Consider the following 17,526-nt stretch of genomic DNA (forward strand, 5'->3'; position numbering starts at 1 on the left):
GTCAACTGTGATGTAAGGAGAAATATAAAACCTCAATTGCCCCTTCAAGAACTTTCAAGATCCCTGGATTTGATTACAGATTATACAATAAAATATTATCTTATAGAAAATAAGAGGAAAATATTATCTTGTAGGAAAATATCCAAAATGTAAACTACAAACAGAAGCATCTAACAGATGCAAATACAGAGCTCTGGCAAATATTTACTATCCAAAGAGCTGTCTCATAAATGCATCTTTGGTATTACAGAGTCTTTGATTTACAACCAAAATTGGGAACTGATTTTCTGTTGCTAAGCAAGGCAATAGTTAAAGTGAGTCATACCAAATTTTGAGACAAAGTTGTTGAGTGAATCACCGTAAATCATGATTGTTAAGTGAATCTGGCTTGTCCCACTGAATTTGTCCAAAGCCAGTTGACTAAGTCACAAATGGTGATCACATGACGCTGAGACACAGCAACCATTGTAAACATGCAAGTTGCAAAGTACCTGAATTTTGATCATGTGACCCTGGAGACGCTGCATCACATTTTCCAATGCCACTGTAACTTTTAATGGTTGCTTAATAAATAGTTGTAAGTTGAAGACTACCTGCTTTTTCTCCCCTTATAAATTAATCAATAAAAAGACCTGTCTGTGCTCCAACCATGTAACTACCGTGTTTCCCCGATAGTAAGGCAGTGTCTTACTATCTTTTTACCCCCAAAAGCCCCACTGTGTCTTACTTTGGGGGTATGTCTTATATTGTCCTGGGCACCGGGGCCGGCTCGTCTTCGGGCTTTGGCCCGGGCGAGGCCTCTTCTCCTCCGGGCGGGCGGCGTTAGGCGTCCACCCACCCCCAGCCCCGTACCGCTTTATGGGCCGGACGATTGGGGGGGCGGGGGGGACGCGAGGCAAAGGAACTGAAGGGAACTACGGGCGCCGGGAAGGCGCGGAGCCAGGTGCGAGCGTCGCGGCGCGCATGTCCTTTCAGACCCCCCCCCCCCGCCGTTTCCCGCCTCCACTCACCAAATTGACAGGGTGAAGGTAGCCATTCCCGGAGGGCTCTTCTTGCCCGGGGTTTTTTTACGCGCCTTGCCCACCGCCGCGCCCCGGCCTTTGCCCGGGGAGCCCCGCTAAGCCTTCTGCGCCTGACTCGGCGAGGCGAGAGGGAAGAAGGAGAAGCGCAAGTGGATGCGGAGCGCCCGGGAGGCATTTATCCGCCCGGGAGGCATTTATCCGTCCTTGGCTTTGACGGCGCTGGTCCGAAGCGAGCCGAGCGGGCGGACCAGCGCCGTCAAAGCGAAGGACGGATAAATGCCTCCCGGGTGGATAAATGCCTCCCGGGTGCTCCGCATCCACTTGCGCTTCTCCTTCTTCCCTCTCGCCTCGCCGAGTCAGGCGCAGAAGGCTTAGCGGGGACCAGCGCCGTCCTTCGCTTTGCCAAGCCGGGGAAGAGGCGGTGGCGCCGCGGCAAGGCGAAGGACGGCGCTGGTCCGAAGCGAGCCGAGCGGAGGGGAGCGCCGTCCTTCGCCTCGCCGCCACCGCCTCTTCCCCAGCTTGGCAAAGCGAAGGATGGCGCTGGTCCGAAACGCCACAACCCCTTCAGCGGAAGATGGAGAATTCTTCTATGTTTCTAATCCAGGCTCGCCAACCCGGAAATGCAAGGCGAAGGACGGCGCTGGTCATCGGGCTGCCCCCCCCGGCAATACCCCCGTGTTTCCCCGAAAGTAAGACATATGTCTTACTTTCGGGGTATGGCTTATATTAGGCAACCCCCCTGAAACCCCTCATATGTCTTACAATCGGGGGGGTCTTACTATCGGGGAAACACGTTAGTTTATGAGAATGTTAAGCATGTTTTCCATTTAATAATTCAAAAACAGGCTAGTCCTGTTTCTTTGCTATATTTGAATCCAAACTTCTTAGTGGATCTTTTCTTATACATTCATCCCCCTCAGAGGCTCACACCTGCTTGGCCCGAGGCCAATCTCCCCCGTTTTTCTTTATGAATAACATAATACAGTGATCCCCCGCTCGTTGCGAGGGTTCCGTTCCAGGACCCCCCGCAACGAGCGGGTTTTCGCGAAGTAGCGCTGCGGAAGTAAAAACACCATCTGCGCATGTGCAGATGGTGTTTTTACTCCCACAGCGCTAGCGAGGAGCCGAAGATTGGGGGCGGCGCGGCTGTTTGCCGCCGGCATGGAGGGCTTCCTAGCAGCCCCCCAAACCCGGGTTGGGGGTCCGGGGGGCGCTGGCTCTCGGCGCTTTCGAGCTGAGTCCGGGAGCGAATTCGCTTCCGGACTCAGCTCAAAAGCGCCGATAGCAAGCGCCAACGAACGGCTTGTCCACGCTGGCTCTCGGCGCTTTCGAGCTGAGTCCGGGAGCGAATTCGCTTCCGGACTCAGCTCAAAAGCGGCGAGAATGAACGGCGTGGGCGGGCGAAGGGCGGGCGGCAGCGAGGAGTTTGCGTGGGCGGTGGGGAAACTCCTCGCTGACGCCAGCAAGAGGGGGAAGACTCAGGGAAGCCGCCCAGCAGCTGATCTCCCGGTTGCCATCTACGCATGCGTGCCCATAGAAAAAACGGGCACGCATGCGTAGATGGTATTTTGACTTCCGGGTTGAAAAATCGCGAAGTACCCTGTTCGCAATGGTTGGGGACGCAATAAACGGGGGATCACTGTACATACTTCTTCGCGAGACCACTTGACTTTACATCTGCTATCCCGTCGGTCTATCGCATCTGAATCCTGGTAAAGCAGTTCTTCTTGCTCTTCACTATTATAAACATGTTTTAAAAGAGAGAGAAATGTTATATTTAATCATTCACTTACAAATACTAATTCATTTCTATTAAGTTTAGCAAAGTAAAACATTTCAGCTAAATCTTCACTTACACACTCGTTCTTCAAATCACTTTATACAGATTGATATCCCTATATACTGGACTAATCCATACATTGCTATGGAAGCCAACGGGGGGGAAATATGTATACATTCTATAGCCATCCTGACATTTCAAAATGTCTTCACAATGAAGCTTTAGATAAACTGATCTCATCTGTAGATCTGTCAGTTATCCTCATGCTTGGAATTTTCTCTTTGGAAATCCACCAGCAGCTTCTAGCTTCCTATATTCTAATTTGCTTTTTATAAGCAGAAAAGTATTATTGGTCTAGAACCATGTTGGCCAACCTATGGCACACATGTCCAAAGTAGCATGTGGAGCCATTTAACAGTAACAAGAGTTGGAAGGGGCCTTGTAGGTCATCTAGTCTAATCCCCCATCGTGTCTCCTGGCATGCGCAGCATTACCCATTCCTCTTCTGGGTTTCAGGTGCACCCGCAACAATCAGTTGACCTTTGTGTGTGCAGCAATGGGAGAAACTGGAAGAGTTAGTCTTCCGTTTTCCTACATGAGTATGCGTGCCGGCCAGCTGATTGCCATGCACACTTGCGCGCCAGAAACCCAGAATACTAGCTGGCAAACGCATGCGCCCAAGGCAGCTCCTCTTTCATGTTGTGGCCCAGATAAGTGTGCGTGCCCTCCCTTTTCGGCACTCAGCACCAAAAAGGTTCGCCATCACTGGTCACAGAATCCTTGCAACAGCCTGGGAAATAAGGGCAAGTCAAATTCACTGTTATCATGAGATCAGTAGCTAAAGGTATTTGTTTTAATCTAAAAGCTTAAAACAGCTGTTCACATTAGTTTAGAACATTTAACCCAGAATATTTAACCCCTTGCGGTTAAAAAAAAAAATTGACTCCATCATTACAGGCAGATATCCCACTATCATGGTTTCTACTACTACCCTCCCATTACATGAAGTCCTAAAACTTTGAACTTGAATCTAGCTGCCCAGGGTTATTAGGCCCAAAGGTTCTTTTTCAAGAAGCAACCGGGCTGCCTGATTTTTCTTTGGAGACTTTTCACTTATTTTGTATAAGCTTCTGTATCTCGGGTGAAAAGCAAAGGTCTTCAAAGAAAAGAACATAAAAGTCCAGTTGCCTCTTGGAAAGGCACCTTTGGGACCACAACCATGACCTGGCTGCAGGACTGAGAATCTCCATAGGCACTTACCAAGGTCATGAGCTAAGGCCACGTTTTTCAAACAGGAGTCCCTTATTTGGGGTTGAAAGGAGAAGAAACCCGGTTGGAGACAACTTCCCTTCTCAGCCCAGAGCAATGTGTCCTAGTGGGCCTAACCTATTTTCCTCCCCTTTTATTCCCGCCGCCCGGAGTGGGAGAAAAAAGGTTCCTTTGCCGCCCAGGCATTTCCCGCGAGCCATTTTAAGCCCTCCATTTCAGACAACCAGCAGCGTCCCCCCTTCATCGTCCTCCTCTTCCTCCCCAGCAGCTCGGGCCACCTAAGGACACCTCAGCCACGTTTGCTCCATAGGTTCATTCCCTTCATAAAACCCACTGCCGGGAAGGAGGGGGCAGAAGCGGCGGGATAAATGGACGAAATGGAGCAGAAGCCAGCGCTTTCGGGTCGAGGAGAGGAGGTGGGAATTGGCCCCAGAAAAGGCGGGAGGGGGAAGAAGCAATACCCCCCCCTCCATGTCTTTCTGCGCATCCCTCCTACAATGCATGACTTTCCCGCAACTCACCAGCGAGCCCGACGAGACATTCTTGCCTTGCAAGAGCTTTTGGCAGGGAAAAATCCTAAAACAAGCCAGAACTAATTTTTTTTTCTTTTAAATGACTCGCTTCTTTAAGGGAAAAGAGCCACCGGGAAACCCGACGGAGAAGTCCTCGCCGCCGTTGTCACCAATGCCGCTATACCTTCTTCCCCCCGAAAAGCAGAGCGCGCCAGTCCCTCCGGCGCAACTGCGAGCGCGCTCGCCGCCTCCCGCCCAAGGAAGCCCAGAGCGGACTTTTTCTATCTCCCGCCAACCCCGACGCAACCAGCCACCTTTTCCGGCGTCATGACGCCCCGGATGACGCGGCCGAGAGGCGGGCGGTGGGTTGGGAGAAAGTGGCGCGCGCGGGCAAGCCGGAGTCTTGGATTTTCCTTTTTTGAAGAAAGAAAACAAAAACAAAATATTCCTTCAGTGCTCGACAAAAAATTTTTGTTTTAAAAAAATTACGGCCTCTGGTAGCAAAGGTAGAGTCGACCACGCATCCCTATAAATTCGATAGCTTCAGCCGGCTAAAATGGGTCTTTAGATTTTTTAGTATCAAAAAACACTACAGCCGCGTTGATTCTAAAGAACAAATAAAGAGCCAATATATTTATAATAAGCCAACACATTTAAGTTACTTGAGTATAAGGTTAATTATTTCGAATATGCAAGGACAAGCAAGCTTCATAAAAATGGCTAGTACAAAAATAGCTAGTCTTCCAAAAACTAGTCTAGTGCTTACGAATACATTCATTCATGTATAGGATAGTAGTAGTTTGTATAAACATAAGTAAAAAGTAACAATAAAAGAGGACAATAGGATATTAGAACTGGGAGGGTAGGCATAGTGGTGTGCTTATGCACACCCCTTAATAATAATAATAGTATAATATAACAATGTCTTAAGTCATACAGATTCAAAGGGAACCAATTGCTGCCACCATGGATCTTGTGGGCTTGATTGGTGTGGTAGTGTAACATTTAAAAGGGACTTAGTTGGATAAAGACTTCCATGTATATATTTTTCTGTATCTGCTCTATTTGAAAAATTGTGGGTTTATGCAACGCAGTGAATGACATGTCATATTTTCCAAACACTGGCTATGCTGATGCACAAAAACAAAACTACATACAGTGGTACCTCTACCTACTACAAACGCCTCTACTTAAGAACTTTTCTAGATAAGAACTGGATGTTCAAGATTTTTTTTGCCTCTTCTCAAAAACCATTTTCCACTTACAAACCCGACCCTCCAAAATTGTAAGCAGAAAAGGCAGGGAGAAGCCTCGGTGGGGCCTCTCTAGGAATCTCCTGGGAGGAAATGGCCGGAAAGGTGGGGAGAAGCCTCTGTGGGGCTTCTCTAGGAATCTCCTGGGAGGAAACGGCCTCCACCCTCCCTCTGGTTTCCCCTATTGCATGCATTATTTGCTTTTACATTGATCCCTAAGGGAAAAAATGCTGCTTTTTACAAACTTTTCTACTTAAGAACCTGGTCACCAAACGAATTAAGTTAGTTAAGTAGAGGTACCACTGTATTAGTTTGAGTAGTGTGAAACCAGGGACAGGCTTCACAGTCTCCTGACAAGAAATTATGACTTTCCATATCCCAAATAGCAAAATTTATATCATTTGAGTAAATAATTTATATCATTTATTAATGGTAGCTGAGAGAACACCATGGACCATGGAGTTTGAAGCATAAGATCCATACAAGAGATAATATAGAATTGGGCTTGCTGTTTCAAGATACATTTTTTAAGGATTAGCTAGTGCACTTTCAACCTTGCAGTTGAACAGGAAATCTGTAAATCTATTCAGATTCTGTTTGGTTTCAGCCTGCAACACTTATTTTCTTTTGTTAGAAATTAAACTTCTTTAGTCCTTTAAGTCCTTTAGTCCTTTAAGAAATAGTCCTTTAAGTCCTTTAAGAAATACTTGTTTCTTTTGCCTTTTATCCCCATTTTGACAGTCATAATTGACTTCTACAAGCAATTAAAGGGATACAGTAATCCATTCATGTTGAAAAACTGGCAGCAGCAGTTTTATACCTTATAAAACAAAATAGGTTAAAAAGGGGATAAAAATAATAAAACACATTTAACATGGAAGAATGGAAAATTCTTCCCATAAGGAACACAAGTCAAATTCACAAATAGATGAGGTGGGATGCCTGACTTTGTAAGAGCATCTGCTAGGTGTTATGCTGCTGTTAATGCTGCTGTTAAATGAGAAGCTAGATTCACCTGAATATTGAGAAACATGTCTATACAACAAGAATACTTTGACAGAAGAACCAATATCTCAAAACATAGAAACATAGAAGGGAAACAGCTCTGTTATCTGAGCTGTTACCTCATGGTCCATCTAGTCTGCCCTTATACTATTTTCTGTATTTTATCTTAGGCTGGATATATGTTCATCCCAGGCATGTTTAAATTCAGTTACTGTGGATTTACCAACCATGTCTGCTGGAAGTTTGTTTCAAGCATCTACTACTCTTTCAGTAAAATAATATTTTCTCACCTTGCTTCTGATCTTTCCCCTAACTCAGTGATTTTCAACCTTTTTTGAGCCGCGGCATATTTTTTACCTTTTCAAAATCCTGGGGCACACCACCAACCAAAATGACACAAAATGACACTCTCCTCTCTTTCCCATCTCTGTCTCCTCCCCCACTTGTTTGTGTGTGTGTGTGTGTGTGTGTGTGCGTGCGTGTGTGTATATACACTCTTGAACCATTTCCAAAACCAAGTGAGGGCTGGAGTTTTTTTCTCTCTTATTCTTTGGGTGCTTTTTATCATATGCTTTAAATCAAGAGTCACTTCTCTCTCTCTTTTGTTTCTCTCTCTTGCCTCTCATTCTCTGCCTCAATCATTTTCTCATTTCTCTTTTTTCCTCCCCTTTTCTCTCTCTCTCTTGCTTTCTTTCTCTTGCACTCTTTCTTTCTTTTTTCCTCTCTCTCTCTCTTTCTCTCAGCAAAAAGTTGCAAAACTGGAACCTGAGCTTCCTTCTTCACCTGACCATGTCTCGCGGCACATTGGTTGAAAAACACTGCCCTAACTAACCTCAGATTGTGCCCCCTTGTTCTTGTGTTCACTTTCCTATTGAAAACCCTTCCCTCCTGAACCTTATTTAACCCTTTAATATATTTAAATGTTTCTATCATGTCCCCCCTTTCCCTTCTGTCCTCCAGACTATACAGATTGAGTTCATTAAGTCTTTCCTGATAAGTTTTATGCTTAAGACCTTCCACCATTTTTATAGCCAGTCTTTGGACCCCTTCAATTTTATCAATATCAATATACATGTGAACTTCCTTGTGGTGTTTTTAAGCAGAAAAGAAAAGGTTCATCTGTCACAGATGCTTTAATTTGGCTTCCTGTCCAGATCAGATGTTTGAATTTAATACATGTATTTAAATGACTCTTCCACCAATTAAATCAATTCAGGAAGTTAAAATTAAATACATGTGGATGCATAGCTGAGGGAGGATTTTTTTTAATTCAAGAAATATGGCATATTTGCTATTTTATTTGTACACTTGGATTGCTTGCTTCTGCATTAAAATCAGTACCAAAACTCCTATGTTCAGCCAAAGATGTACATCATTTGTAAATGATTGGTGGTCTCTAGAGCTCCTGTGAAAAATATGTTAGCTTCAGGCAATTCCACTTAAGAAGTTTCAGATAACAGAGCTGTTTCCCCACATTGTTATCTAGCCTAAGGTTGGAAGGGGGATGCTTGACATGGAAATGAGCCACAGCAGTTCCTCAATAGCTCACCAGACATTGCAAGAGTTTTAAAAGCTTGAATAGGTAATGGCTGTACTGACCATAATTGAAATTTGCATTGTCTTGTAATGCATTCTTTACAAGCCTCTCATATATTTCTCTTTTAAGACCATCAGATAAAAAATAAATTTTCTTTGTTAAGTAGTAAGATCAATATTCTTTCTCACTTTACCATGTAAATGTAATTGCTGATATCTGCAGTGTTTTGTAATTTTAAAAACATAGGTTTATATTTGGAAAGTTGTTAGAGCAGAAATTTTTCATTGAGTATGGGCCTAAATTGAAAAATTATTTTAATATTGCATTATAGTACAGTAGTCCCTCACCTATCGCTGGTGTTACGTTCCAGACCCGGCCGCGATAGGTGAAATCCGCGATGGGGAATTTATCGACTGATAGTACTTATTTAAGTATTTATATTGTAATTATTTGGCAAGTTTTCATTGTTTTAAGTGTTTATAAACCCTTCCCACACAGTATTTATTTTAGATACAGTATTTAAATACAGTATTTACAATTTTAGATATATATTTTTTGAAAAACCTGCCGATCAAGTTCGGCGGGCTGTTTAAATCTGCCGATCGACTTCCTCAGAAACCCGCGAACCAGCGAAGATCCGCGAATGATTTTTCTCATTAATATTTCTTGAAAACCCGTGATGAAGTGAAGCCGCAGTAGGTGAAGTGCAGTACAGTGATCCCCCGCTCGTTGCGAGGGTTCCGTTCCAGGACCCCCCGCAACGAGCGGGTTTTCGCGAAGTAGCGCTGCGGAAGTAAAAACACCATCTGCGCATGTGCAGATGGTGTTTTTACTTCCGCAGCGCTAGCAAGGAGCCGAAGATTGGGGGCGGCGCGGCTGTTTTAAAACGTCGCCGCCGGCATGGGGGGCTTGCCAGCATCCCCCAGACCCCCAACCCGGGTTTGGGGGGCTGCTAGGAAGCCCCCCATGCCGGCGGCGACGTTTTAAAACAGCCGCGCCGCCCCCAATCTTCGGCTCCTCGCTAGCGGGCAGGCAGGCGGCGGACAAGCCGTTCGCTAGCGCTCGCTCTCGCCGCTTTCCAGCTGAGTCCTGAAGCGAATTCGCTTCAGGACTCAGGTGGAAAGTGGCGAGAATGAACGGTGTGGGCGCGGGACGCGCGAGCGAGCAGCGGACAAGCCGTTCGCTAGCGCTCGCTCTCGCCGCTTTCCAGCTGAGTCCTGAAGCGAATTCGCTTCAGGACTCAGGTGGGAAGCGGCGAGAATGAACGGCGTGGGCGGGCGAAGGGCGGGCGGCAGCGAGGAGTTTGCGTGGGCGGTGGGGAAACTCCTTGCTGATGCCCGCTGCTCGCCCTCCCGCCAGCAAGAGGGGGAAGACCCAGGGAAGCCGCCCAGCAGCTGATCTGCCGGGCGCCATCTACGCATGCGTGCCCATAGGAAAAAAAGGGCACGCATGCGCAGATGGTGTTTTGACTTCCGGGTTCAAAAATCGCAAATTACCCTGTTCGCAATGGTCGGGGACGCAATAACCGGGGGATCACTGTATAGCGAGGGACTACTGTACTGTATATGTCTTTTTCCCTAAGATAAGTTATTCATACTTATAGCCATTGGGTGGCAGTAATGTCCTTTGTTTAAATAGCATTCCTTTGGTATGTTCCTAATCAAAAGAAGAGTAGCAATTTCAATAGTTAAGGATGGGGTTTAATTAGTATTTTAGACAGTAAAAGTGGAAGAAAGGAATTTAGATTCTCCTTTTGATTTTGGACTTCTCAATAAAGTCTGTGGACATCAACAGAGTGATTTTCTGATAAGTATCATAGAAGTATAGTAGGAGAGCTACCGTATGTTGGTTTACAGTAGTCAAGCTTGCTCCAACTAACACATTAAAAGATCTAAGCTTTACTGAGCTGTAGCTCACTTCTTCAGGTGCATAAAGTAGCTAAATTGATGTAGGACTTAAATTGAGGCAAAAAAAGAAAGAAAGATCAGGTTAGGAGCAAACCATCATGGAGAAAATTGCAAAGAGTTAACAGTAACAACTTAAGGACATTTAATAAAAGTGAGGCAGGAGGGGAAAGTAGCAGATTGGTTATGCAGATACAGTTTACATGTGACACACATCAGGGATAGTTTGTTGTAATGAATTTTCTCTATAAGCATCTTCAGGTGGTCAGAACTTTCCAATCTTCTAAACAAGCTTAATTGGAAATGGGCTTATAAGAGTATTCATTAGCTGTAGTTTCTTGAACTTTTCAGAAATGGTTTTGGAGGATAAGCAGCCTTCTTTATAATTCATTAAAACTTCCAAAAACACTTCTATTGTTTTATTAGAACTTAGGTAAGTTCTAGCTTTTCTCCTAATGGCAGGTGTTATTGAATTTTAATAGTTGTATAAAGTAAAAGTATAAAATCTGCATAATGTTTTTTCTTTTCCTCGGAAGAAAAAATGGACCTTAGTTTAGAACTATTTAGTGTTATCTTTTTTTTAAAAGTTTTTATTTCTTAAACTTGAAAATGAGAAGATAACTACAAATTTTCAGGGGGAGGGGGTCTGAATAGGGTCTCTTCCTTACCAGTGTGACATTTTAGAAAAAATAGACCTTGATTTTGTTGAAGAGCTTTGCTCTTTCTCAAAAATTTATGAAACACGGTTTTGCCTTATTTTCTAGTGATTCACAGAATTACAATACTAAAGTGCTTCCTCTGCAGTAAGAGCTATGTATTTTTGGAGAAATAGCAGATGATATAATGTAGCAACTGAGTCAGAAAATGCTAGGTGCAGGTTAACTAGTTCTTGAGCATTGTAGAAAAATACAATCTTGGTGGTGCAACATAGTTATATTCTACACTTACCTAGGGAAACTTCAAGTTATTTCTGAGTAGTGAAGACTAGGATTCTTGCTGACCACATTAATCATAACCGCTGCTTATGGTGTTCTACTGTATTTCTTAACTTCATAATTTTAAGATGTGTGGACTTCAGTAACCAGAATTCCCTCAACCAGCATTCTGGGAGTTGGAAGTTCACACATTTTAAAGTTGCTAAAGTCAATACAAACTTTTTTTTAAAAAAAATAATAAAGTTGCTAAGGTCAATAAACACTGGTCTAGCTTATCAACTACCTAGTGTAAAAAGGATACAGGTAGTTGGGGGGAAAGCTCCTGGAGTAGAATGGAGCTTGTATGTGTTACTTGATGTTGGAATGGAGAAGCAGCATTTTATTTTTGAACAGGTAGATCATTTCATTGTGGCATTTTAGCATGCTGAACCCAAGACAAACTATCTATGGCAGGAGGTATACTATCAATATTAGTGGGGTTTTGTATTGTGACTTTGCATGATGTATCCAACTACCACAAACGTTTATAGGATGGTATGTCACTGAAGATTCTTAGATATCCAAGTAAAGTTGTCTGGAAGTGGAGTCATGGCAATTGAAAAATGTTTAGAAGTGATTTCCTAGGTTATTCTACAGTTTTCTTCAAAGAGAGGGATGTGTAGTAGCTTTTGTCACTTAGAAAAACATGTTTTTGCAGGACATGGTTGTAAACTGCTATTTAAATCATGAGCCCCACATGACTGGGAATCTTGAAGGTAGATGGGAACCAACAATCTTAGCAATCGCAAAATTGACTGGAAAGCTTTTACTAACTGGGGTTTTCTGTAATAGAATGAAATATGGTTGGTTGCACATTCAGCTAGATGTTTAGACTACATTTGTCACTTTTGTCCACTCGTTATTAAAAATAGTACCCCAACCAGGGTTGTCCTAAACCTGGATGGAATAGGGAAACTTCTTCTGTGCTCCTTTAGCCATTATGATGGTGATAATGAAAAGTGTAATATTTAGTGAAATCTAATATTGTCTCTATTCTACCACCATAAACCTCCCCTCTTATAATCATTTCAGAAGGATATAATCTATTCAGAAGGATATTTATCTGGGAGAAGTTTCTTTACAAACTTAGCCGTTCTACTTTGGCTACTGACCAGATTTAGTTGCTCACTTAATGTGCTGCAGGATTTTAAAAAATTACTACCACTTCTGTGGGTGTGGCTTGGTGGGCATGGCAGGGGAAGGTTACTGCAAAATCCTCATTTCCTCCCTATCATCTGGGACGCGGGAGGCAGAGAACAGTCGGTGGTATTTACTGGTTCTCTGAACTACTCAACATTTCCACTACCGGTTCTCCAGAAGTGGCCAGAACCTGCTGAAAGGTGGGTGTCAGCAGGTTCTGATCAATTCTGGAGAACCTCTGGTGCTGACCTCAAATGCTCATGGAATCGATTTAAAAGATTGGAGAAAAGGACTGGTTCTAAGCTATTGGCTTTTCTAGCTAGCTTATATCCAACCAGAGGAAAGATATATCTGCTTCAAATGGCTACAGAAGCAGTTATTCTATGAAATTGGAAACCTTGGGGTAACTGTAGTATTTTACTTGCCTCAGGTGAAGACAGAGGTGGTCTCCTCCTGGTTCAGACCAGTTTGCCCAAACCAGTAGCAAACCACTGGTGATGTCACAATAACATCACAGAACCAGTTCAGTCAGTGCCGGTCCATGGGTACCACCATCTTTATTATTTTTTTTCAGTCGCCATCTTGGTTTTGGCTTTTTTTGGGGGAGGGGGGTATTTTTCAGTATTGCACATATGCCCATGTGGCACAGGAGAAAACGAACCAGCAGTGAGGTATGTTAGAACCTACCCCTGGGTGAAGATGATGGGTTTTTTCCCCAAATAATTACTCTGAATTGGGATGAGGATGTGGAGGGGCAAAAGAATGGATGTCACAACTAAAATATATGCCTCAGGTGTTGCTTGCCTGTTGAATATAATCCTTTTTGTAATAATTGAATGTTTGTTTGTTTGTTCGTTTGGTTGTTCATTCATTCATTAGACTTGTATGCTGCCCCTCTCTGAGAACGCGGAGCGGCTCACAACATGCAGTACAAACAAATATGTATACAAATCTAATAGATAAAAACAGTAAACTAAAATCCCATTATATAAAAAACAGTCAGTCTACTCAATCAAATCCACACATAACATTTAACGGTCGGAGAAGAAGGCATGATCTAGCTGCCCCATGGATGGTGACATAGATGGGTCTTAAGTGCCTTGCAAAATGCGAGGAGGGTGGGGGCAGTATGAATCTCCAGAGGGAGCTGATTCCAGAGGGCTGGAGCCACCACAGAGAAGGCACTTCCCCTAGGTCCCGCCAGACGGCATTGTCTGGTCGATGGGACCTGGAGAAGGCCAACGCTGTGGGACCTTATCGGCCACTGGAATTTGTGCGGCAGACGGCAGTCCCGTAAGTATATAGTATTTCTTACTTCTTTCCCTCAGTTCATTTATATAGTTTTGTTCTTTTTATTTTTTTCCCCACAGTTCAGCTAATTCCCTCAGTTCTTCCAGCTACATTTTATTTCCTTCCTTTTCTGGTTCTTGAAGGTGGGAATAGATTGTGTGTGTGAAAGAGAAAATAAAGCATTTGTTTGTAACATTCTATGTGGGTGGAGATCAAATAACTTTATAAAGACAATATCTTATTTTATCACAATTAAAGTTTTTAATTTATGGTTTTTTTGGAGAGAATGTTCTTTCTTTTAGAGGGTATTTTGGGTATATACCGTATATGTGTGTATTGGGGTTTCAAAGGAAACTTAAACTTGCAACTATACTGACAAAATAAAGCATTTGGGGACTGCTCAGGATATTTGTGCTTGTTGTTTTTGTTTATGAGAAATGTTAACTTAAATTTAAGACACTGATATATATTGTTTCCTGTATTTAAATTTTTAGTTTGCAAACTTATTTTCAGAAAATGGGATTATCCCTTTATACTTCGCTAAACACTATTGTCAAAAACTACTCTTTACAGCATTAAATAATGTCTAGGCTACAGTCTAACGCAGTGATGGTGAACTTCTTTTCCTTCGGGTGCCAATAGAGCCCTATGCATGCTATCACGCATGCACAAGTGCCCACAGCCATAATTCAATGCCTGGGAAGCAGAAAAACAGCTTTCCCCACCTACCGGAGGCCCTCTGGAGGCTGGAAATGCCATGTTTCCCAACTTCTGGTGAGCCCAATAGGCTCGTGTTTCACCCTCCCCAGGCTCCAAAGGCTTTCCTGGAGCCGGGGAGTATAAAAAAGCCCTCCCCCATCCCCCCCAGAGACTTTCTGGAAGCCAAAAACGTCCTCCCAGAGCCTCTATGCAAGCCAAAAATCAGCTGGCTGGCTGGCACACACATGCACGTTGGAGCTGAGCTAGGGCAACGGCTCGTGTGCCATCAGATATGGCTCTACGTGCCACCTGTGCCACCTGTGCCATAGGTTCGCTATCACTGGTCTAATGCATATGAACTTCTGAAATATTATTCTTACACCTATGCTAAACAACTTTTAAAATACTAGGGTTTGCATTGCTTAGAAAAACAAAGTTGGTTCTAGAGTGGGTTGGTTCTTGAATTACAAAATCATAATTCCTGAAATAATGGAAAGATAATTTGTCACTTCACTTTCCAATTTGGACCCCATATCTCCTTCAAATAAAGTTGGACTTGCCAGGTTTAAATCTAGTAGAACTTTTTCAGTGACCAGTACAGGGGAAAAAAAGGAATTTGAAAATTCCAGATCAATGTTTAAAGTTAACATAATTATTTTCATTATCAGGTACTACTAGGATTCTGAACTACATGTCTTCCCAAAGCCGCCATACTACTTTGTCCTTGAACGACATATTAGACAATGGATTTCTGATGAGTGCTTCCAGCAATAGTAACTCTTCAGGTAGCAGCTTATTTCTGGACATGAATCATGCTCCCAAATCAGAAGACTGGGACACTAAAGGGACTACTCTAAATATCAAGGTTACAGAATCTTCTTCAGGTAGTATGAAGGGAGACCTGCAAACCTCATGTGAAGGTGGGACATCTCTTTGTAAAACCCCATTCCAATCATCTGCCTTTGACTTGTCTAATTTGAGTTCTGCTAATAACAGCAAAGCAAATTCCTCAGTGAACACATACCATGATACTAAGTCATCTACACCATGCAAAGAAGACAAGGCCTCTGTACTAACTGAACACATGATATTAAAAAGTTCTGAAATGAATGATGTGGTCTTCAAGAAGCCACCACAGCCACTGATATGGGAGATTTCTGGAATACAAGCCACTGTGGATAATTCTCTGTCTCTTGAAGCAAGTTTAGAAGATACTGCCTCTCTAGGTTGCATAAAAGTGGATACACCATCTCTGGAAAAGTCACCTTTTGCTATGCCACCTGATCCATGAATGAAGCCAGCTGATGCTTTTCTTGCCGTCCTTTCTGCTGACAAGTGAGCCAAAAAAAAAATCAAATAAAAATTAGTCTGATAAGATATTGTGCACAAAGACATTAAATGAAAGTGACTTCATTCTTGAATATAAAATTTAAGGATCTGCACGATAGCAAATAATTTAGTAATTGAGCACCCAAATTTAGAAATGGAAGTCAGATTTATTGAAAAATAATACAAAACTATACAACATACCTTTTTTTGCCATTCTTTGTGCACACCACTGAATGTCTTCTTCCACTATAATTGATGTGAAGAGCTGAAATATCACTTCATGTGCATTAGTATTAATCTTTTGTCTAGTCTTTGTGGGGGTTGGTCATGGGATTGTTGGTTGAAATGAGAATAAATATTTTGCTATTCCAAACTGGATTGAGATGCCAGTAATTTAGTCCCTACTTTTATTCTTTAGGAATCACTAGAATTAAATCCAGGAATCTCAGCTGCTCCTTATCTAAGTTATGGCTTTGGAGCAACTTTTATTGCACTAAATAATTCTCAAACTCTGAACTGGCTTTATCCTGATTATTAGCAAGCAATCCAAAAAGACTTTAAAGGAATATGTTGAGTCAGATCATATATTATCCTTGGACACAATCTAGCACAATACATAGATCTAGTTGTGGATTAATGAATACATTATGATTCACATTGTATGAACTCCGTTACTGTTAAAGGAGTAGCAAATTAAGTGTTTTCTGAAGCTCCAGAGTTTCTAGACCATTAGGTTCTTTATGGAAGGAAAGGGCTAGTGTGTAGAGAGAAATAAAAGTAGAAGGAACATCAGTGTTTGCCTTGTAATCCACTGAATGAAAATGACTCTTAAATTCACAAAGATCCAATTGTTAAATTGGATTAGCCTAGTAGTAGGCCAGTTATAACAAGTTTCTCTTTTTTCCTACACTTTTGGCAACATGGATCACCTGATGACATTGTCAAAACAATATTTGTTTACAGTGTACAAAATGAAATGGGTTCTTTATGCTTGCTGGAAACCTAAATCAAACCCTGACTTTTGCAAGAAGCAGAATGCAGACCTTTGTACAAAAAAATTTATCCTGCTTTCTACCTGTCAATAGAATGTTTCCATTTCCATGAAATAAATTGTTACAAATGCTGAGCAGGAATAAATGGAATTAAAAGACTATAAATTGTTCCTATAAATAAAGTTATCAAATAGAACAAAAGCACTGCTTATTATGGGTGGAAATGGGTTTTATTTTTTTCTTCTGAGATTAAATCAGCTAATTGTATTTATGTCAGTGCTGAATTTTAATACTTTTATTTATTTAATACTTTTATTTATTTAATACTTTAATAATTTTAAAAGCAGATGAGTAAGCAATTAATGTGGCCAATATCTCAGTTGTGCTGGCATATTGGCCATATTAATTCCTTACACATCTGCTTTTAAAAAGCTTGTTATAACTCAACTGCACGTTTTTCTATCAACACTAAAAAAAATCACCTTAGGTCAGTGATGGTGAACCTTTTTTGGTTCGAATGCCAAAAGGGGGGGAGCATGGGGGAGCCACCGCGCATGCATACCCACACCCATAATTCTATGCAGGCCCCCTCCATGCATCCACACGTGACCCCCCTCCCGGCACACGATGGCACGCCCATTTTTCACTGTCCACAGGCTTCAGATTTTGTAGGAGACTGGGGAGGGCGGAACAGACTTTCCCTGGATGCCCTCTGGAAGCCGGAAACGTTCCATTTGCCGAGCTCTGTTTGGACTGGAAGGCCCTTTTTTTTGCTCTCCCTAGTCTCCAGAGCCTTTCTAGGAGCCTGCGGAGGACGAAA

The 17,526-nt window shown here is 42.7% G+C and overlaps 1 protein-coding gene and 1 long non-coding RNA gene across 3 annotated transcripts in view; one reads left to right on the plus strand and one right to left on the minus strand.

Annotated features, from left to right (window-relative positions):
* MYBL2 (MYB proto-oncogene like 2) overlaps positions 1-4,841 on the minus strand; it is a 29,064-nt gene extending 24,223 nt beyond the window's left edge. For both annotated transcript variants that reach the window (XM_070744784.1, XM_070744783.1), the window contains exons 1-2: positions 4,593-4,841; positions 2,672-2,759 (exon numbers count right to left, since the gene is read on the minus strand). In XM_070744784.1, the coding sequence (XP_070600885.1) occupies positions 2,672-2,759; positions 4,593-4,612 (108 nt within the window). In that variant the 5' untranslated portion in view covers positions 4,613-4,841. The remainder of the gene's footprint in view (positions 1-2,671; positions 2,760-4,592) is intronic.
* Positions 4,842-10,308: 5,467 nt separating this feature from the next.
* Positions 10,309-16,907, plus strand: LOC139165614 (uncharacterized). Its single transcript, XR_011558779.1, has 2 exons — positions 10,309-10,715; positions 15,054-16,907. It is a non-coding gene; the product is annotated as an uncharacterized lncRNA (long non-coding RNA).
* The last annotated feature ends 619 nt before the right edge of the window (positions 16,908-17,526 follow it).

Source organism: Erythrolamprus reginae, chromosome 3 (assembly GCF_031021105.1).
Source record: "Erythrolamprus reginae isolate rEryReg1 chromosome 3, rEryReg1.hap1, whole genome shotgun sequence".
In the NCBI taxonomy this organism is placed as follows: domain Eukaryota; kingdom Metazoa; phylum Chordata; class Lepidosauria; order Squamata; family Dipsadidae; genus Erythrolamprus; species Erythrolamprus reginae.